The following is a 21,976-nucleotide window of genomic DNA, read 5'->3' as shown; positions in this document are numbered from 1 at the left end:
ACCAATGAAACGCTGCGTTGTTTCACTTCCGCGGTCGAGTGTATGATGGCGTTGCGTCACTATGAAAGGGGACACGAGACGTTTCGTATATTGATTTGAGATCTCGTTTCATGTAACGTTTAAACAGTTTGTTCTTTATATGGCAAAATGTTAAAACATGGTGACGTCTTTTGTAGTATTCAGGTCAATGATTTCGTAACATTTGTCATCGAGGGACACTGACGTATAATCGGGTTGCCTCCTCTCGTCCAGGTAAACATTTAAATGCTTTCATAACGTTTCTGACTGAAACATGCGTAAGCGCTCAGATGCTACGTTTTAAAACAATTTAATCTAGTTTTTGTTAATCGCCTCAATGTATATCAATGTTTAAGAGTTTGTTTTGTAGCGGTAAACAGAGTAGAGTTACTTGACCTTATTAGTGACTCGGAGTTTTAAAAAAATGATGCGTAATCCTTTGCTTTGTTCTTTACATCTGTTCTGGTCTATGTAGTCAAATTCTATTTGGTCAAAGTCTACTGTATTGTGTTATGTCCAGTGACAAGATGCCAATAGACAGAATGAGAATGCGCCCCTGGCTGGAGCAGCAAATTACAAGCGGGCTCATTCAGGGTCTTCATTGGGTCAATGAGGTAAGAGTTAAACCTTTTCTTAATTTGATCATAACCTTTTTTAACAATTGAAGATGATAATGTTATATTTATGCAATTAAGAACTTGTGATCCATGTGGTAACTTCTTTGGTTTTTCAGTAGGTTATTTTGTGAAAGTGTTCTTGTAATGTTAAGTGTGGCATGTTACTTTATTCATTGTGCATGGATTGTATTGTATCATATCATATCATATCACACACCTTTTTATATATTTACAGGAGAAAAGGATATTTCAGATACCCTGGATGCATGCAGCTAGGCAGGGATGGGATTTGGACAAGGATGCACCTTTATTTATGAACTGGGCCATTCACACAGGTGTTGACAGCGCTGTTGTCCATTATATTGTCTTTGCATATTGTGCTTTTTGTTTTGAATGTATTTTTGTGGGGATGGTTGGGCAATTTCCAATAGTCATGTCTATCATGTTTCATGCAGGAAAATACCGTCCTGGTATTGACAAACCAGACCCTAAAACATGGAAGGCAAACTTTCGCTGTGCAATGAATTCTTTACCAGACATTGAGGAGGTGAAAGATAAAAGCATTAAAAGAGGAAGCAATGCTTTCAGAATGTATAGGATGCTCACTCCGACTGAAAAAGCTGTGAAGAAAGGTAAGTTAAAACATTTAAAAAAACATGCTAGCAGTTGGAGAAGAACCGGCATGTCATATATGATAGAGTTATCATTTATGTTCAAGGTTATGGCAGATATGTCTGTAAGGATCCTCAAAAATTTCTCCTTTTTTCAGGCAAGAAAAAGATTGACCTAGAGCAAAGATCAAGGGTAAGAACACATCTTTACTCATTTAGCACATTGTTTTATCCAAAGCAACATTTTATAAAAATGAGTATTTAAGTATTGCAAATTATCTCATGGTCATGCTTATTCTTAAGAGGGTTTTTCAGAAACGGAAAGCAAGCACTCCTCGAAAATATAAAATGCTAAAACAACAAGAGGGGATGAAGGAAGAAACGGAAATCCGGCCAGACAGCACTGTTCTATTTGCTGGTAACTAAAAACTATACACACAACCTCTTATTTGTTCCTCGCACTGATTAAATATCACAACAGTAATGCAGCCAGCATAAATTAACGGTTATTCACTTAGTAGGTAAATGGGTAAAATTGATTGAATAGATAAGAACGTTTGGGTCATTCTCATGAAACCATTGAAATATCATGGCAGTAATGATTATAAATGTAAAACATATAAATATAATTCGTGTTCTACCTTGCACAAAGATTAATTTTAACATAACCGTAACACATCCAGCCATGTCTGACTGCATGATATGTTGTAATTTAAACAGCCAAATTTAATTATTCTGAAAATATATAGACATGAATGTTCTACTAGATGTCACAATAGCCCTAATTTGTTTTCGAAGAATATTCATGTGTAAAAAAGAAATCCATGACGGATGTTCTCATCCTCCGTAACATTTTATAGGACTGTTTACACAAATGCAGATCTTTACATTAAGCTCCTTACCGATACAGGCAGTTTTCCACACTTACAAAATGTTACATTGTATAATTTTGTATAAAAAAATATACTTCAGTAGTGTCTAAGTAAGGAATGATGAAAAAAATAGGCATCATGACTTCTCTTTTTTTATGTTATTTACATTTTTAGACTATTAGAGTACTGAGATTTTTATGTTCTAATTTGTTCAAAGCCGTTTTAGTGTTTCTAAACATGTCAGACCTTGTATTTAATGGTAAAAGGAAATTGGTTGATGCAAGTATTTTTCAATCATGTTTGACATCTTGGAAACCAAGATTTCGTGAGAATCAGCCACTTACATATTTCCTAAATGCCATGTCTGTATGTTTTAAGGCGGTCTTTTTAAATACAGTTATATTATATTTAGGGATGCACCTAAATAGGTCTAATAATTCTAGAACTACAATGTTTAGATTATTGGTAAAAAATAACAAGGAAAATAATATTTATTGATGCCAAGGGCATCCTGAATTTTCAGGTATTGATTTCAGCCCAGAATTTTCACTTCGGTGCATCCCTAATTATATTGCTTATTTCTGAACACAGAGCACGATTACTACCCCATGCCCACATCACCTATAAGGCAGATGACTGTTGGAGAACTAACTGATGTGTGTGCAGTTGTTGAGGTCGGCACAGCAGATGAAGATCTTTCTATTAGTTCTACTGAAGGGTCTTATCCTCTCCATGATTCACATATTTCATCATGCAGCGGTAGGATTCTTCCTTTCTTCCAAACACCACTGGAATTATAAGAAGGCTTTATATTTATGAATATTGTCTTCCGCTAGCATAATTGTATATCATTTCCTCAACAGATAGTGACACAGAGAGCACACACAGTGAAGATGATTTTTTGCAGGTAAGAATGCATGTGAATGAATAAAAGTTTAATTACAGAGATGTCATATGCCAATGTGTTATAGTGCTAAGTGTGTGTCTTGTTCACCTGTAGCTTCCTCAGGACTTGTCTTTAAATGCTTCGCAAAGATCAAGTTCTGTGTTAAAAATCCCTCCTTCAGCTCAATCTTCAACATTCAGCACATTAGGAAAAACTAATTTTAAAGTTACCAGCTACAGAGAAGACTCACCCCTCATTGCATATAATACTGCTCCATGGGTACCGTTCCTGCTTAACTCACAGAATGATGTGCAACCTTTGAACCCGACCCCTACACTGGATCTCACCAGCAGCCCAACTCGGGCAAGTGTGACAGCAGATGCTATCGATCTTTCCATTACAAAAGGCAAAGCACAATGCTGAAGACACATGACATTTACAGCCTGCTGCTAATAAGCGAAGATACAAAAAAACACTAACCCAAAAGTTTCACATTGAAAATGAAAGTTCTCATACACTAGATTCTAGTGTTTGTGTTTATCTTTAAAAACCAGAGAGTTAAATCGACAATATTTTTTCTGAAACTGCAAAACACTACCTCATTCTGTTATCTTACTAAATATGCAACATGTATACCTACCTCTTAGATGTGTGATTCATTTACTAATGAAGTTTTGGGAGTGTAACAAAGTACAAGGCAGCATTTCACATGTGCTGAATTGAAGAGTCAGACAGCAGCTGAAACAAATGACGTTAGTTGCTAAACATTCTATTAAAAAATATGACATTTTATAGGTATAATAACACAATACTGAGATTATGATTGAATTGAATAAGGATTTTTATGTGTATTTTCATATGAATTTGCTACATCAGCTTGGATTGACTTTTTGGTAAATTTTATGAATTATTATATTCAATTGTTGGGAGAAACATTGTGTCAGTTTAAGATCAGCACTCAAATGTCTGTTGGTACTATACTTGAATAGAAGTTTACTACAACTTTTTCAACTGTGTTATATATTGTCATTCGTGTTCTCAAAAATCTTGTTTTAGTGAGATTTTTGTACAATCACTCTTGCACAACATATACCAATACGTCATTTAAAAGTAAATATAAAAACAGGTTTATTGCAGTGTCAAAGAGATTTATACAGTACACAACACATCTTTGCAACACTCAATTTCTTGAATAATGTGCACAAAAACAGTGGATCAAAGTATTAGTAGTGGTACTTGTTAAAACGAACATTGATGTGCAGTAGAAAAAATAATTTACTAAGGTTTATGCATCTTGCATGATTTTACAAAGAAATGAAATACATTTAAGAATGTATGTGCTTGTAGTGGTGTCTTAAATGGTCGTCTTCTTGATTTGGCTGCATCTTTATTCCATGTGTCATTTATTTTGTCAATCATTTCATTTTAACTACACATTAAGGTTAGTGGTGTACAATTTCATACATATGCTTTCAAAATGATTCATTGAATTGAGAAAGTACACTGACAACAGTGTAGCACAACTTATACAAAATGTCACAGAGAAATGTGCTGTCTTACTTAAATAACCTCTTGAATTAATAAATGTAGATGAATACAATCCCTGCTCTCTCGCCTTTTCATGTTTTGGACACTTTAAATCTTAGTTAAACTTGCATGTTAGCTTAATCTGTAGAAGTGACTCTAACACCTCCGTATTTAATTCTACAGGAATGATAAAATCATTTATAAAACTATAACGGAGATTGTAAAAATCTTCATATTCATACTTCATTTTGTTGGGTTTTGAAATGCTGATATTTTTAATTGGTCCTTGAAATGTTCAGACCATTCAGCCCACCAGTCTGAATGATGTGAGAACTCTTCACTTCTCAAAGTATGGCAAATAAAAGAACTTGAATCCTCTTCTCCCCCTAACTGCACAGCTTATATAGATCACATGATAAACTGAAACAAAAAGGAAAGCAAGAGAATAAAGGAAATACATTTTTTTAAGAAATATCCGTCACCAATGGCAATTTATGATGCATCTCGATTTCTCTCATGGCTGTTTTACACAGATGACTTGACATTTCATAACACTAACATAATGTTAGCTCCAAACTCCAGTACTGATATTTAAGGCAAAATTACTCTATAAAAACACATTAAGAAGACACATTCAGCTCTTACCACCAGGAATGAAAAGAAGAAATCCGGGAACAAAAAAGATTGCACTTGAAACACCTGTAAAACGGAAACACTTCAGTTGTTACATTACTGTAGTGCACAAAGAGCCTTTAAACAAGGTGATTTAGCTTCCGACTAGCTTCAGATATAGAAACTGACACGCTTTAGGTGAAATAAGATGAATTTGTGTGTTAAAGCAAACATGCTGAATAAGATCTTGCACATATATAAAAGTATTTACAACCAATGTTACAGGTCTTACCTGCGTGTGGGTTTAACTGTATGACAATGCCTGTAAAGATCAAAGCTGATAGAAGAGAGAGGGTGGAGATGAGAAATGAGTATGCAGATGACTATCCAAGTCGTTACTTAACATATGACAATCACAACTGAATATATCATCAGAGTTGACAGCAGTATACACACAGGCAAAACTATATGCAGTCAAATAGAACAAGAGCTCCACAACTTAAATCACAAACACGTTCTCATCGAGGTGGTGTACTTATCAGGATAAATGATTAAACCACAATAATATAGATATCTCACCGACTCCAGTGATTAAGAGGAGGAACGAAGCCAGAACAACTCGTCTGTTCTTCTTCACCAGAGGGTGAGACGTCCACCTGAGAACAACCCAGATAGAACACATAACATCAAAAACTATATTAATATATTAATTTCCAGTATTGTTTTACACTGTGTGTGTGTAGATATTCACTACTAGCAATATAATGCAATAAGTCAACCAACTTGTGAAGTCATTTTACTGGTCCTCACTAGATAAAATGGCTCATTAATGGGCAAAATCATGTTTTAATTTAAACTCTAATCCTGTGCACATATTTCTTTGATGGTTAGATTTATGGATATGGTTAGAGACGAGATAACGTCATTAGTCTGATATACAATCCATCAAAGTCCATGACCTCACTAATATAGTGAAACAAACGTGTGTGTTACCCGCAGCAGTGAGCAGACAGCTGTGTGACTGAGCTGAGTGTGCTGAATGACCACTGAGAGCTACAGTAGGACAGGGTAGCAGGATCACTGAAACACAAACACACATTTGCCTTTTAGTGGATTGTTTGGTAATGTATCCAAAGCTTAAACTTTTTAAATACTGTTGTTCTTATTTTAATACAAAGAACGATGAGTGAAGCTCTTTAGAAACTAACATTCAAATCAGCAACTCATTTTGTGTTTTTCGAGACAAAAAAAAGACAAACCTGATTTTAAAAAAGTTGTTGAAAGAAGAGTTCACAGTCCCACATAAAGCATCTTCATTTTCCAAGTTCTGTGGGTTAGCACAAAATAAAGTCAGTCATTTGCCCAATTCTTTGTTGTTTAGAGAGAGAGGAGCTGAACGATTTTGATTAAAGATTACAACTGTAAATACATTTTACAAAAATAATGTGTATGGATAAATCATTTATAATAACCACTGCAACGCTGTGTAAGAAATTAGAAATTTTTAATTGCATAGTGACTTTAAAGAGATTTTTCACACACTTGTTGCAAAGCATATAAACATCTGACCTGATATTTCAGATTGCTGTGTTCAGGAGTGCCAGCCGAAGCAGAGGGATGACATTGCTGTTTGGCAAAAGACAGAGGTCCGAATGTCATCTCCCCCCCACCGTCCTTCTCTCTCCCCTTCCATTCATCCACATCCTCTCCAGGCACCACGCCTTCCTCCTCCCCCTCCAGGACAAATGCGTCATCAATAGTGAACGGTGTCCCCATAGCTACATTGAATGGGTTTCAGCTGACAAACACTATAAAGTTGATGAAAAGTCTAACGTTAGTTCTTGAGTTGGTCTGTATGTTCTGGCTTCCATATAATTTACATTTATTAAGCGAAATCACGTGAAATGCACAATAATGAAATTTACAATCGCGACAAACTATCTTTGTGTAAAGTGGTGCATGTAGAAAATGGCAAAATCTTTAAAATAGAGAAACTACTGTAGTTGTTTTAGTAGTCGCCTAAACACACACTAAGCACAACAAAGTTAATCTTCACCATAAAAGTGAACATAAAACTATTTAGATTTGCTATGTATGTACTTTCAGTATAGCCACATAGACAACTATTTTTAATAAAAACATAACTTGGTATAATTTGTCCGGTCATGTTGAACAGATCTCTATTAGACCAATTGAGCCGATTCAGCAATTCTATCGACCAAAAACGCAACCAACACCCCGGTGACGGAACAGTTGCCCCGGGGAAGCATGTGACTTTAAAACTGAGATTACTCTTCCGCTTGCTCTTGGCACTACAACCGCCCAAAACAAACGATCTGCAGGTAAGCTCCTTGCATAACATTCATATAAACGCCTACCATTGCAGTACAGATTGAAAACCACCGTTTTCGTTAAAAATAAAAGTTACGCGATTCGTTTTACCTTTTACTTGTGTTACATCAAACGTTACTTTTGTTAAGATTTCTGTAAAATAGTTGTAATTACAAATGTATGTAATATATTTCATGAGTAGTTAGCCTGAACGCTTAGGCCCGGTTACACAGCCAAGGCTTGAGACTAATCTCACACTAAAATGAATGTTTGAACTGTCGTAGATGAAAACATCTTGCCCTGACACATTTTAAAATAGACCAGTGCCATTATTTTGGCATTAGATGCACACCAGTAATGTTTTTCCTTAAAGCATCTTTATAAAAGCGATTTCCATATCCTAATTTAACTAGAGCAAAGTCCCGGTTTAAGATAAGTCTTGTCTGTGAAACCGGGCCTTAAAGATCAAAGAGACGCGCATCCCGTTATACACTACAACAATACCGCAATATAACAAAGAATCAAAGCTACTCACTCTCGATTTCTCTTGACCCTCTTCAATTGCACATTATTTCCTCTGCCATGGTGCTGTTACAACTTTCAAGCAACGAATTAATGTGCTCAAAGGTAATATTTACTCGGCGTATCAACCGGAGAAACTTTAACTTAAACTTTGCTTGTTACAGCTGCTTCTTTTTCGTGAGTCAAACACAAAAAGACAAAAGACGTACTAGTTTACTCTTTAGCGACCCCTGGAGGATCGGAGGGGAACAGTTCGTCAAAAAACTTTCAGCGCTATTTGAGACAAAGACAAATCTGTCATCATTTACTTACCCTAATGCCATTCCAGACCTGGATGACTTTCTTTCTTTCTTTTGCAGAATACGAAAAAGATAACAAAGTGACACCAAGTTATAGCCTCTAAGTTAAGACTGTGTCTTAACAACTATGTTTATGCAACTGGCCCCTGTACATTTCTTAAGAGGCACACTGAAATGAAAGTCAATAGGGGCCAGTTCCATAAACATAGCCTCAAAGTTAAGAGTGTGTCTTAATAAATATTCTCAACGACTAGCAATTAGTAAGGACTAATCAGTTTTAATTCTCATATTTCAATAAGACCAATCTTTTTATAATTTACTCAATAAATAACCAGTCTTGAAGAAAAAAAGTTAGGTGACTATTAACTTGTAAGCCTATAAGCAATATAGGGTGAATAATTATTTGCAGTTTAATAATTGGGTGAACAAATTTATTTACAAAAAAGTATGTGGTGTGGATAGTATTTTTGTTCAGAAATGTTGTTATAGTGCCAACAAACTATGTTGACCTAATCCTTTTAACTTGGTCAAATCAGTTTTAGCTGGGGTGGTGCCAGCATAGCTTCAGTCCTCTTTACACTGTGGGTGCTTGTTTGTAAAAAGACACATTTTTACAAAACCAAGCTTTTGGCTCTCTTTCTTGTTCTTCTAGTCCAGGCATGTGACAATGAGTGGACCCCATGGAACTGGACAAAAGCTTTAAACAGTTGCAGCTCAGTAATCATGGACAGTAATCTTTGTTTACTTAGTTGAAGACACTTCCAGTGCCAACATTCTTCCCGCAAATGTGGTGCTTCTTAAGAAAATACATTTCCTTTAAAATAAAAAGTCTGGGCAGAGCAGACTCATCTATAAACTACACATAAATATAAAGAATAAACATAAATAATTAAAACATAAACAATTAACAAAGACTAATTATCGCCACATAATACATGCGCAAATGGAAACATCCTAAACAAAACTATCAAAACAATAACCTTGCAATAGCAGAAATTATTTATGTGAATGCAGGGAACATCATATATTGTTGTAATGAGTACTCATTCATTATTTAAAGCATTTTAGGGGTCGTTTGGCAGAAAGGGATTGTTTTAAACCAGGACTAGGCCTTAGTTTAATTAGGGAATTTACATGATTTAAACAAACATGCCTTACTAAAACATTACTTGTGTGCATTTTGAGACAACACAAAGGCAATTATATATCCTAATGTCCGTCCAAGCTGTTTTATGTTTGGACAGCTCTTACTTTTTTTTTGTATAGGACAAGTCTTATCCCTGTGCGGAAAACTTCCCTTTAATGTATTTCATGAAATGTAATCTCCCATTTCAATCTCACTGTACAATTACAATTTAATAAGATAAAATAAAAAAGTGTCACCAATAACTCATCTTTTTTCCTTTTACCAACATAATGTCATTTTAAACATCTCAAAAGAACGTATCATCAGCATCTGACCATTTTGAATTAATTAAATTCTTGTATATGATTTTTTTTTATATTTTATCTGCTCCATACATTAAATATTTCCTTACATTGTTTATGACTTGTACGCCAATAGATGGCGGTATGCTACAGTAAAGAATTTACTCTATTTCTTTCATGTTTATCCAGCAATTGCGGATAGGCTATTATTCAAATATAATTAAGAAACAAATAATAAATTAATTTTACAGAGATCCATAAAGTTCATTACTGCCTTTGAACTTTCTGCTGTTTTCATTTTATTTTAATGGATTAGATTGATCAGGATTCAAACATGGATTGTTAAACCTTTTAAAAAATGAAAATATTTAAAATAAGTAAGCTCTTCTTACTAATGAAATGCATAAAAGGTCTATCATGCATTCATGACACATTTAAATTACTTATTTATGTGATTAAAGTTTTCTTCAGACAAACCAATGTGTTTCTCTAGGTAGAACAATTTGACACCAACTTGGATTTTTGAATGTATCGATACATTTTCACACATAATCTTAGAATAGAACTTTCGGACATTCCCCTGAATGGTTTCAAGACAGAAGACATTTACAACATATAACCAAACATGTTATTTTATTGTCTTAAAAAGTAACACAATCTCCCAACTGGGTTTATCACATATACTACCACAACGATGAAACACCATTACTACACAAATAGGGACTTCTTTTAAAATATTATAGACATTACAAAAAGATCCCTCATATCTTTCAGATTTCTTTTGAAGTTATACTAAGCATGGCAGATTGATTTCATTTACAGTATGATACTGTACACTGTCACCATTTAGAAACAATGTTGTCTGACGTGGTTCTAAAATCCATAATGTTAAGGGAAGACATTTCATGGTCATTTTTATTTCATATGAAATATTTTACAATATAAACAAAGCATCCGTCTTGGATGAACTTAACAGCAACCAGAGGCCAGGCATTTCAGTGCAAACATGTTTTTTACAAGGCAGTCTTGGCTGCATTACTCCCTTTCGTCTATCAAAAACCAAAGCAAGAAACCAAAGAGAAATCTGATTATCAGATGGGCGAGGCTACTGAAATAAAACTAAATTTCACAATATGCGAGAGGAAAATCAAAAGATGCATCTTCTGACAAAGTAAAAGAACACTAAGTTAGACTATATGTCACTAAACCAAAATATAATTTGAGTGGATTCATTTGATTTGTGTTGTTAGTAAAGCTTTGTCAAAACGATTTGATAAATGATCCGTTTGTAGATTTATTTATAGATGTTATGAGGTGCTTGCTCAGCCAAATGTTGATCTTAGGATGTCTAGGAATGATAAACAATTATATATGAGGCCCTTGTCCTAGGATAAACTTCATCCCACCTCCAATTAGAGGGTCAAAGAGGCTGCCTGGACCCCAACCAATTACCTCATAAATGTCCGGTGGGAAACTGAAATCAGTATTGCCAGAAAGTCGGTTGTGATTTGGAATATTGAATCTATTGAGGTGCTCATTTCATCTGGAATATGGAATGTGAATGTGACCCTTGCCTCTGTCTAGTAGCATTGCAAATAAACTAGAATTGAACAGCAGAGAACTAAAGATGTCTGATTAACATTGAGAACATTGGATTGAAAAAAATAAAACTGTAAATGTTTGTTAATGCGGTGCTTGACAGGCTTATACAGAACTTGCAAATAAGTAAAAGACACTTCTGTCATAAACTGAGAAAAATCGAGTTTAAACTACAGCACTTAATACTGATTATTTAGAATAAGTCCTCTTAGTTACAATGTCCGCCGCTCCTTGTCAACATTCACAGAGAAGAGGCTGTTAGCGCTGTGTTCCACAAGCAAAGAATCCAAATCTGTACATGTCCCTAGGTTGTTGTTACACAGGTGGTGGAGGTAGCTAGTTATGTGCATGTATGTGGGGTTGTTTGCATGGCTGATTGCAGGTGTTTGGGTTTGTGTGTTGATAATGTTCGAGCGAGAGGGAGTGAGTTGAACGTCTTTGACTCAAACACAACAAGACGTCTCGTTGGAGAAAATCCACCTGAACACTCATCAAAAGCAATGGAGTCCACATGGAGGGCATAGAGAACAAAAAGAACAGAAAAAGGGAGGATCACCACATAATAGCACCAATGGATGTGACATGAGCTCTGCTCTCTTTCCCGAATCTCACCGAGTCACTGCCAGAAGGGACAAGGCCATTAGTTCCAGTGCGCTCTAGAGATGTCATGCCAAACAGTTAAAGCCATAGTCCAAATGTTCAAATCAAGTATTTTCATGTTTTAATCGATCTTGGGCCTTCGCTCATGGACCTGAGCTTTAAATATGACACGGCAGGTCAAAACGGTATGTGATCCATTTCCATCTCTAACATTGAAAAGAAATAACAGTGGAGCAAATTATTTGTACATACCTTCATTGAATCATCTGCATTAACCTGAAACAAACATTGAACAAATACAAGGGGTCGAGATGATATATGTAATGTGTCTGCTGTAGCACGATTTTAAACCAGATCATCTGTGGACTGTAGTTTTCACTCAGGTCGGGGATCTAGTAATTGTCCAAAACAGCAGAAATTCAATGGAAAAAAAGAATTCAGTATGGTTTTAATTGAGAAAATATTAGAAAATAAAGGTTTTATCAGAGCAGCAAAGGGGCCAAGTCTCCCCACCGGCCCAAAGGAAGAGAACTGCATGACCTTTCCATGGAGCTATGGACGTTCTAGACAGAGAAGCCCTGTTTCCGACATTGCCATTTTCGACATCCTCATTCTCTCGCAGCAAAAAACAGAGCCATTGAGCTACACAGAAGACAAGCATGTTTCCAAATCAACAATGACATACAAAAGTGTTCTGGTTCATGAGACTATCTGATTCACGCTGGCGTAAAACTTGTATCAGATTCACGCTGGCGCAAAACACCTGATGTTTTGTCTTTTTTAGTTCTAAAGGGAATAAAATGAAAATGACCTGCACATTAAATTAAACATATGAGCAACGTTATGACCAAATAGAAATCATTTACATTTTTGTCCACTAATAGTGTTTTATTCCCTTAAGAAACAAATATTTGGTGAAAAAATCCAGAGAAACATGATTCCACTCTGACAGATGATTTCATCTCTTTTTAGGAGAGTAACTATTCATGACCTGAGATTAAATATGGATATAACTTTAATGAGCCAGGTAAGGAATCCATTAGGTAAGTGGCATACAACCAACTTGTGTCCGCAATAAACTTGGGTTAAAAAAAATCAAAAGTCCTTTTTCCTAAATAAATATTTTAATTTCAAAACAAGATCACTTTTTCGCTAATTCAGTCTATGTATGTTTTGTAACAAGCATGTAAGTGTAAATCTTCTTGTTTAACCATGTAGCTAATAGCGTCATGACAAATGGGTTTGTTTTTAGGAATATCATACAACGAACAATGAATTCAATGTTGCTCAGATGAGAGCTTTTATGTCTCATTATTAAACTTGTTGACCAATATCACAAATCTTCCTCTGTAAAACGTTAGACCTGCACATCAGCATCTATTTCTTTATGCGTGCACAATGCGATCCATTGGCAAGATGATCTCTAATCTGTGACTGACAAAAAATACTGCGGAAAATAAAGCATTGTTAAATAACCAGTTACTTCAAGACTACTTTGAAAAAAATGATTGATTCCAACTGGAGAATTTCCTGATTAATTGCTTGTTAAGGTAAATCCTATGATGAGAACATTTTTCTATTTTTTCCTTTTTTTGCAGTGACCTTTTTATGCAGTAGGAACAGTCTCTGGAAGTCATGCCTGTGGGTTTAACAGTCCCCATGTAATCGAGGTGCTTGATGGAGGGAGTCACCCAACCTCCTCCAACATTGCAGATCACCCTGGCCTTACGTCACCCCAGATGGGCCCATGTCAGACGCTGGTGATAGAAGCAAGGCAGTTGGGGGATTTCTGCAGTTTCTCAGATTGCGTGGTAGGGGGCTCTGGAATTGCACGGAAGCTGAATGGGGGGCCGATGCTGGTGGTACCCATGTGGCCGGGACTTAGGGCCGGATTCTGTCGCCGGTTACTCTCCACGATGCTTGAGGTGTTGGATGCCAGGCTTTCTCGTGTGCTAAAAATGCAGTGACAGGAAAGGGACAGAATTTTAGACTAGAAATTTACAGAAATCATTGCACAAGGCCTCAAAAAAGAGACTCACACAGCTCTACATTTACTTAAATGCTTAACTGAAATGCACTCTTTTAAATCATGACAGTATAAAAAGCAATTACACCAAAAAAGTACTTTCATATTGTCAGAAGAACTGAAATAAAAAAAATATAACTCTGATAAAGTTTATGAAGTATTTAACAGGAGTACTGCATAGTGAGCAGAATCGTTTTTTTTTTGCATTTCCCACTCTGCGTAATTGCATTACAACCTCGCATCAATCACGAACTAAATTGTGTTTCTGCACAAGCGCTATGCTGGTGTTTTTCCAGGAGCTGCGGAATGACATCATCGGTAATGTGATGAGTCATCCAGAAAATAGTGAATGATTCCGTGTCTGTGCGTATGTGTGAAAGGGCTGCTGGGGGTCTTAAAATTAGTGACTTGTGCAAGTTTATCTCGAAAGCTTTTTTGGACTATAAATTCATAACCATGGACTAAGCTAATGGGGCGCACAGAGCACAGTCGCATCACTCTCAGCAGTCTTACATCTTTTAATCTCATGTCATTCCTAACTGGTATGCTGTTTTTTTAATAATTTTGCTAGATAAGGACAGTTCCAGGGTCTCCAACAAGGAGAAAAAAAATCCAAAAAATAAGCATGTCTTCTGATAGTAAAATAAATAAAATTAGTTTTGTTTTGATGAAAAACAATACAGCATGCAGATTTCGGGATGTTAATAGTAAAGAATGTTTTTGGGGGTGCACTTTTTCCTGAAAGGGTGCTTCCTGAAAGAGATCCATGTGACAGGGCCTCTATTCGATGAGCCTTATCATTACAACATTTGTCACTTTTCATAAACAGGACATTAAAATAAACTGTAGTGCACACATTTCCAGTTAATTACATGTAATTTCTTATATTAAAATCAAAGCTTGCTTTTCTATACCCAAAAGGACAGATCTCACTTTAATTGTTTCAAAATATGAATGCAAACAGTCCAAAACTACTGCGGATGTACAGCAAGTACAGCTAAAACCACAAACGTGCACTTTTCTGAGGAGTACAAGCAGCATGTGCAGAACATGTAGGCTCTCTCAGTTATTCTACCCCTACAATATCCCTCTGAATGAGTCATACAGACCCTGGGGTCTATTTTTAGCAGCTGAAAAAAGTCCTCACCCTCTCACTCATAAAGGGTTTCTGCTAACACATACACAGCCCTGGGAAACCCACTTAAAGGCCGACGTTGCAGGTTTGTCCACCAGTTTATATATGATGTTAGTGTTAGGTGGAGTAAGTAACAAGTAAGTTAGTCAATTATTGTACAATATGGACCCTAAAGGCTACCAAGTGCTTAAAAATTAAGTACACACAAAACTATTTGTGACTAAGACTGTTGTCATTATCTATAAAAAAAAAAAAAAATTGCTGTGTCACGGAGTTGCTAATTGCTAATGCTAATTGAGCTATTGATTACATTTTCAGCTTGTTGTAGATCATAAGTTACTTGATTATCTGCTTTTCTGATCCCCAAAAACCTTTATTAAATTCTAGGATATGCCACAAACACGCTTTCAGGTTAAACCCTGATAGAACCGTACTTACCGAGGCGAGTTAAACCCACTGTCCACAGTCACACTACTGCTGTCCATGCTGTCCAGCCTTGCAGAGTGAGCCGACTTCTGGCTGTTATTGTTCTCGCTCTCCTTAGGGCTAAGCAGAGTCAAGTTGTTCTCAAACTTCCGGTGCAGATCCCGGTCTTTCTCCCGTTCTAGTAACCACTGCATTGTTCCTCCTCCTCCTCCGCCATCCTCCCCAGCCCCTGCCCGACCCGTAGCCTCCGTTGGTGCTGCCTCTTTATGGGAGGCCTCTTCCACTTCCTCATCATCGTCATCTGAAACGTTGTAATAGTCAAAAGCAGTCTCAGATGTTGAGGGGGCACCCTGTTCCGAGCCTGTGGTTGCCGGAGCAGAAGCAGACAAAGGGGCGGAGTTAGATGACTCTTGGGTCTCCAGAGCATCGAGGACCTCAGATGATTTCATATGAGGAGTCTTTCGCAAAGTGCCTGACTTTGAGTAGCCAACATCCACATAGCTCACAGTCAAAATATTATGTGGCGGTTTGAACAAAGTGTCCTTACTGAAAATCTCTTTCCTCTTGTCCACCCCGCCACCAGCGCTACCCCCACCTCCTCCACCCCCAGGCTCAGTGTTGTGTTGGTGCTGTATCAAACGTCCATTTGGCATAGGCTCAGGGGTCTGGCTTGGTGTTGGTTTGCCAGAACCATTGTGGACCTTGGTGGAGGAGTCCTCCTTGTACTCCAAAGGGTGAGGCGAGGTGAGGTGCGGTGTCTGCCGCTCAGCGGGAGAGCCCTTGCGTATTCCGTCAGATGGGGTTAAAGTGTCATGGTCAGATTTGCCCAGAGGCAGTGGGGCAGTAAGGATTGTTTCATTAGATGTATTGCACTGGAAGTAGTCATCAGCCAAAGGCTTTGGCGATAGGGCCTTCAGGTCACTGTAGGCTGGCAAGCTGTCCCTGCTCTTATTTCGTTCAAGAGGGCTACATAGCCTCGCTTCATCCAGGCTCAATTTGCCCATATCAGGTACTGACATTTCAGAACTGAACTTGGCACTAGAGAACATGATGCATGAGTAGTGCGGGGCCTTTTGAGAGGAGGCCCTCAGCGTCCCATCGTCAGTATAATAACGGCTTCTGTCATCTGGACTGCGGTCATAATCCTCAGCTGTGCCAAGTGTGGAGCTCCCACCTCCCAGTGGGCCCTTGGAGTTGTCCATAGAACGTGACCGCTCTTTAGCCTTATCAGACCGCTCATTGCGTGACTTGCGGTCCTGTGTGTGGCTGTGGCTACGGTGCACCCTTGAATGCGACGTCCCACGCGAAGGCTCGGGGAAAGGCATCTCTGTCCGCCTCTTTGCAAGCTCCCCCGATACATCCCACTCTGGGGTAACAGGAAAGTGCGACTCAGCAATGTTGGGATTGCTGTGGACAAGGTAGGCACCACCACTCCTGCGTTCCACCGTGTACATACCCTCTCTTGGCGAGCGTACTAGTGAGTGACTAAAAAAACGATAGTCCCTTTCCAGACTAACTGGCTGAAGGTCGAGATTGGGGCCTTCAGAAGGGTCTCCCCTAGAAGCCCGTGTCTTGCTGTGCGAACGCAATTTCCCATGAGGCACGCGCCGATGGCCTCGACTGCGGCGACTGCGGGCACTGTGCTGTGCAGACGAGCTGGCCTTGCAGCGTTGAGCACGTTCCTCCTCCAGCCGCTTCATGACGGCTGTATGGCGGGCCACGTTCTCCACTGTCAGGTCCGGGTTGATGCGGCGGATGATCTCCATCTCCACCTCACGAGGGATAGCTGTGGCCGATGGCGTGTCCTCATCCCTTAGAGGCCACTCTTCCGGAGGGAACTGTGCTGAAAAGGTGGACAGATGTTTGGTCTTGTCCTTTTTAAAGCTCAAGCGGAACAGCTTCAGCCCAAACTTTTTAGATTGCCTCTCACTGCTGCCCCCACCACTGCCCTCCTTCTTCTTGGTCAGTGTGTCTGTCTTGTAAGAAATAGTGGCTGTCATGCTTTTGCATTTGTCTGTGGGGTCAGGGGGGTGCTGAATGGCAAGTGGAGGGGGAGGGGGTTGTTGGTATGAAGGGGGATCTCCTTTGGGCTCCTTTGGGGACTTCCTTTGACTTGTGGATGTATGTAGGTTGGTCACCTCATCACGGTATGTATTATAGGATTCGCTGTGGATCTTAGGGTTAGGCCTTTCTCGCACACAGCCAGAGGTGGATGGAGTGATGGTTCCAGATTGTGGTGATGTACATTGCTGTTGTGGGGTTGGCTGTTGTTGCTGCTGAAGTTGTTGTTGCTGTTGTCGATCTTGATGCCGCTCATCCAGGTGGTACCACTTGCTGTTGGTGCGGATGAGGGAGGGGGTGATAAAGTAGGTCTGTGGGGTAACAATGAAGTAACCTTCAGGTGTGGGATAGATCTTCCTCTCCCGTACCAACATGTTCAATGTGTGCCGCAGGATCTCTGGACTCGGAGTGGGGACACCTAGTGAGAGAAAACAACCACATGTAAGATTTATAATCTATTTCATGATTCCAACCTAATATTGTATTTGACTTAAGTTTGTAAAATGTTAATAAACGTTTAGTCCCAATTCTATTGGCTTTTGAAGTACTTTAAATGACTTTCAGAGGTCGAAAGAACAGCTCAATAGGCAAACATTTAACTCTGAATGCAAAATGGTAAGCTTTCCTGTGGCTCAGTGATAAGAGCATTGCATTAACAACGCAAGGTTGTGGGTTTGATCCCAGGGGATTGCAAATATCTATGTACAATGTATAGGATAAAAAGCAATGTAAGTCGCTTTGGATAAAAGCATCTGCCAAATGCATAAATGGAAATGGAAAAGTTTGAGAGGAAAAAGGTAACAGATTACTGGGTTTATGTTAATGTGAGTGTTATCTAGAACACCTCTGACGTGCGATTAGTTACAGATAGGTGTGATGAAACAAATAACAACACAATGCCCATCAAGAGAAGAATCTTACTTGTTTATTTGTGTCACTACCAATCACAATGGACCAGACATTACATCATCTATCATCATCAAGACTGTAAGTGCCGCAATGTTATCACAAACCCAAAACTGTAAGGTAAGATTAAATGCATATGACAGAAATTCTCTGAAATACTTTCTTCAATAACATTAATGATTACCCTTAAATATCAATAGAATTCAAGTGAAAGCGTAAATAAATGAAAAAGTTTGGAACTAAATGTCAACTTGAGAATTTCTTGGTATTTCCTAGGTTCTCCTTTTATTTAATAACAGCATATGCTCAGGTTGGAATGAACCACAAAAGCTTGTGCAAAACCTGATATGTTAGCCCAATATGATCTGGGAATGTTCCAAAGAGCATCTTGTATGTTTCAGTGAAGTTGGACTTTTCGTACACCCCACTACAGATTTAAGTAAAACTATTTACCAATTAGCAATTGTTTTTGCTAACCAATTAAGATTTTCATTCAAATATGATGTATATATTTATTTTGCAAGCATTTGTAACATGACTCAGTACTGTGGATGTTTCTGCGAGTTCAATATCCCAGATGAAACAAACAAGGCCTGTACAAGCATTTCCAACACAGTACATGGCGTTATCATTGCTTCAAGTCCTCACTTTACCCAAATCAGCTATTCAACATTCTCAATCACAGAAACACACTCACACACATGCATACACGCAGCAGATAAAGGGGCAGATAAGCTGTAACTAGTCAAGGTTAAGCGTTGCCTGACATTACATCATACTCTGTTAGTTGCCATACCAACATGACGCAACCCAGAAACTCTATTCCTCCCCCCCCCTCACTCATTTAAGTAAATACAGGCAGACTATATTCAGGTGAAGTTTGCACACTTTACACTTTGATTGACAGATTTTTTTCTGAGCTGGGCTATGTGATATTACAGGCATTTAACAGTAGCTGGGAAGCTATCTGAACCAATTCATTGCACTAAAGGTATAGTTCACCCAAAAATACAATTGGTCATGATTTACCCTTATGTTGTTTAAATTAATAATCTTTTATTGTAAATTTCAAAACGGTAGTTTTTTATATCAGTAAAATTGTAATATTTGTAAAATATTGTTTTGACAATTTGTTTCATTCTCTAATTTTAAATAAAGGACTACTTACTATGGTGCTACTTAATACAATAAAAATGCTTTTTCAGAAAAATACTGAATTGTTTGCAATGTCGCTTGTTGTATTTCTCAACTGTAAGGATTCATGTTGTAGTCCTCAACTCGTTTTGGATAAAAGCATTATCTAAATGAATGAATGAATATAAAGGTAATTTAATTGGTTCTACTATCATTTATAAAGCAGTATACAAAGTCAGTCCATGATGAATTTAAGGTTGTGCACGTATTTTAGTTGGAAACATTCATATTTTTGGAGACATCAAATTTTGTATAATCTGCTGCAAAGTATGGTCTGTATATGTTGTCATATGGCATTTAAAGCATTGTACGCTGTTAATGTTTTTGAAATGTGATGTCTTAAAAAAGTTATTGTACAAAAATGTTCATGAGACGTTATTATTTTTTTACAGCAGAGGCTGTTAAAAAGAATAAGGTGTTTATGTATTTGTTTTGGGGTTACCTGGAAAGCAAGTGGAAAGGTGCTCCATCAGCGCATCTTGTGTGACAGGCTTGTGGGCAGAGTTCATGGCAGAGATGGCCAGGCACAGAATCTCTCCCAGTGGGATGAACTGAGACTGACTGATGGGTGACATACTGATAGGAGATACATCGCCTAGAGAGAAAGATAGACACACAAAATCATATTCAGTTAATATATATATATATTTGTTGCATTCAAATTTGACATTTAGGGAATTTGTGGGAACTACAAAACAGAGAACTACTGTTTAAAGATGGAGAATACACATTTGAATCTGAAAAAGCTTTACTCCCTGCTACACAACATGCAGTAAATAGTTTGTCAAATAAGTACGATGTTTGAATAATCAGCATTCATAAAGCTGTATATCCAAACTGAATTTGAATTATATGTGGAACCAGCAGACACTGTGCTATATCATAAAAATGCTAAGGTCATAGATTTAAAAGGTTAAATAAAAAAGGGCATCTCTTCAACCCGTCTCTTTAATAAGTAATTTGGTTGTGCAGTTGTTCCTAGCATGTCACTGGTCAGAGGTCACATGGGTCTAAAAGGGAGACTGTATTCATATGACATCTGCATACAAACTATATTTTATCATTGGCCAAGAAGTTCTTTACATTCAATAAACAGTTTCAGAGTACATATATTAAAGGGGAGATCTGATGGTATTTCACTTCTTTAAAGTTAGTTGGTAGCATAGCTGTTTGAACATAAACAACATCTGCCACGTCGCAACGCTCAAAATTCACAGAAAAGGAAGATAATTTTCTTTAACAGAAATTACTTTTTAAAGACTACAATGAACAGCTCATTGGAACTACAACTACCTACTTCCTGCAGTAGTTACATCAGGATGGCCAAATTTGACATAAATCCTGCCTCCTGGAACACGGATAGGGTACTGGTAAGGACATCTCAACACACACTCTAAGCATTAGACTAATCACAAGCTTGACCAATAAGTGCATCTCAGAAGGAGGTGCTTCATAGAACCTGGAACACAATAGCCTGTTTTCTGAGAATCAAGATGATGGTGTTTAACACAGGTGAAATATATAACATATAAAGCCTTTTTGGAAAATTGAAGCACATCATAAACATAATAAAGACTTAATTATAGGACAATAGGAACCCTTTAAGACTCAACTCGAGTTAACATTTAAGGCGGAAGTTGTGGCATTAACTGGTGGGATGAGTCTGGGCAACTTTCAAGATGGTTGACCCAAACAGGAGCATGAAGGTTATTAAGGGTGTGTGATCGTCTGTGGCCAAATGTGACCTTATACTGCCGACTCAGCAATAAGCCCCTCTGCCTGCGTAGGCCGAAAGACCCCAGGCCATGCGACAATATTGATCCCAAAAAACGTCCCATGCATATTGGATTTACTAGAAGCACAGCTCAACATAAAACCTGTTACATCACATAATGTGAAAGATTGTACGTCACTTTTGTCCTTGGACATCTATTTAAAAACGACTTTCAGTAGGCATAAAATAAAAACAGAAACAAATATAAATCCATAATTTTATTACATTAGGCTATATGAACTTGGCCATATACACTTTAAGGTATTTCTTAGTGAACCACAAAAAGCACACAAATGTGTGATAGAGCTTTGCATGTCTGAACCAAATGCAGTTTAAGCAAAATGAATTTGACTGACTTTTTAATACAGATATTACATCTGAGTTAATAAAAATGATTAAAAAATGTAGGTGAAATGAGAAACATTGCCTAATTCACACATATTTCATTATGTATTTCCAGTATATAAACACCAAACTGACAAGCTTTTATTTGACATAAAAAGCAGCAAAATACAATTCCATCTCCTGTAGC

At 37.7% G+C, this 21,976-nt stretch overlaps 3 protein-coding genes across 5 annotated transcripts in view; 1 reads left to right on the top strand and 2 right to left on the bottom strand.

Moving 5' to 3' along the window:
- Positions 1–45: 45 nt before the first annotated feature.
- Positions 46–4,015, top strand: irf2a (interferon regulatory factor 2a). Of its 2 annotated transcripts, none has more exons than XM_056762919.1 (9): positions 46–252; positions 539–632; positions 871–970; positions 1,091–1,267; positions 1,405–1,439; positions 1,562–1,664; positions 2,710–2,877; positions 2,982–3,025; positions 3,119–4,015. In XM_056762919.1, the coding sequence occupies exons 2-9, from the start codon at positions 546–548 to the stop codon at positions 3,425–3,427; spliced, it is 1,023 nt and encodes a 340-aa protein (XP_056618897.1). In that variant the 5' UTR covers positions 46–252; positions 539–545; the 3' UTR covers positions 3,428–4,015. The 2 variants fall into 2 exon arrangements, with proteins under 2 accessions (XP_056618897.1, XP_056618888.1); XM_056762910.1 differs by having other exon boundaries at positions 47–252; positions 1,550–1,664.
- Positions 4,016–4,107: 92 nt separating this feature from the next.
- tmem134 (transmembrane protein 134) lies at positions 4,108–8,195 on the bottom strand. Its single transcript, XM_056762935.1, has 8 exons — positions 8,010–8,195; positions 6,713–6,951; positions 6,403–6,470; positions 6,137–6,223; positions 5,723–5,799; positions 5,436–5,480; positions 5,177–5,230; positions 4,108–4,951 (listed from the first exon to the last, which is right to left on the bottom strand). Exons 2-8 carry the CDS (start codon positions 6,917–6,919, stop codon positions 4,869–4,871), a joined length of 621 nt encoding a protein of 206 aa, XP_056618913.1. The 5' UTR covers positions 6,920–6,951; positions 8,010–8,195; the 3' UTR covers positions 4,108–4,868.
- A 2,144-nt stretch (positions 8,196–10,339) lies between these two features.
- stox2a (storkhead box 2a) overlaps positions 10,340–21,976 on the bottom strand; it is a 47,058-nt gene continuing 35,421 nt past the window's right edge. For both annotated transcript variants that reach the window (XM_056762893.1, XM_056762901.1), the window contains exons 2-4: positions 20,113–20,265; positions 15,522–17,988; positions 10,340–13,874 (exon numbers count right to left, since the gene is read on the bottom strand). In XM_056762893.1, coding sequence (XP_056618871.1) covers positions 13,673–13,874; positions 15,522–17,988; positions 20,113–20,265 — 2,822 coding nt within the window. In that variant the 3' untranslated portion in view covers positions 10,340–13,672. The remainder of the gene's footprint in view (positions 13,875–15,521; positions 17,989–20,112; positions 20,266–21,976) is intronic.

Source organism: Triplophysa dalaica, chromosome 2 (genome assembly GCF_015846415.1).
Source record: "Triplophysa dalaica isolate WHDGS20190420 chromosome 2, ASM1584641v1, whole genome shotgun sequence".
Classification (NCBI taxonomy): domain Eukaryota; kingdom Metazoa; phylum Chordata; class Actinopteri; order Cypriniformes; family Nemacheilidae; genus Triplophysa; species Triplophysa dalaica.
Note: the sequence above shows the minus strand (reverse complement) of the source record. Positions and strands in the feature narration are given on the sequence as shown.

Bases quoted from the DNA above. Each gene is read 5' to 3' on its own strand.
- irf2a (XM_056762910.1), top strand. From the start codon at position 546: ATGCCAATAGACAGAATGAGAATGCGCCCCTGGCTGGAGCAGCAAATT. The intron at 971-1,090 runs GTGTTGACAGCG...TGTTTCATGCAG, and splicing joins GAACTGGGCCATTCACACAG to GAAAATACCGTCCTGGTATT. The intron at 2,878-2,981 runs GTAGGATTCTTC...TTTCCTCAACAG, and splicing joins ACATATTTCATCATGCAGCG to ATAGTGACACAGAGAGCACA.
- tmem134 (XM_056762935.1), bottom strand. From the start codon at position 6,919: ATGGGGACACCGTTCACTATTGATGACGCATTTGTCCTGGAGGGGGAG. The intron at 6,224-6,402 runs GTTTGTCTTTTT...TTTGTGTTTCAG, and splicing joins AACAACTTTTTTAAAATCAG to TGATCCTGCTACCCTGTCCT. The intron at 5,231-5,435 runs GTAAGACCTGTA...TCCGTTTTACAG, and splicing joins ACAGTTAAACCCACACGCAG to GTGTTTCAAGTGCAATCTTT.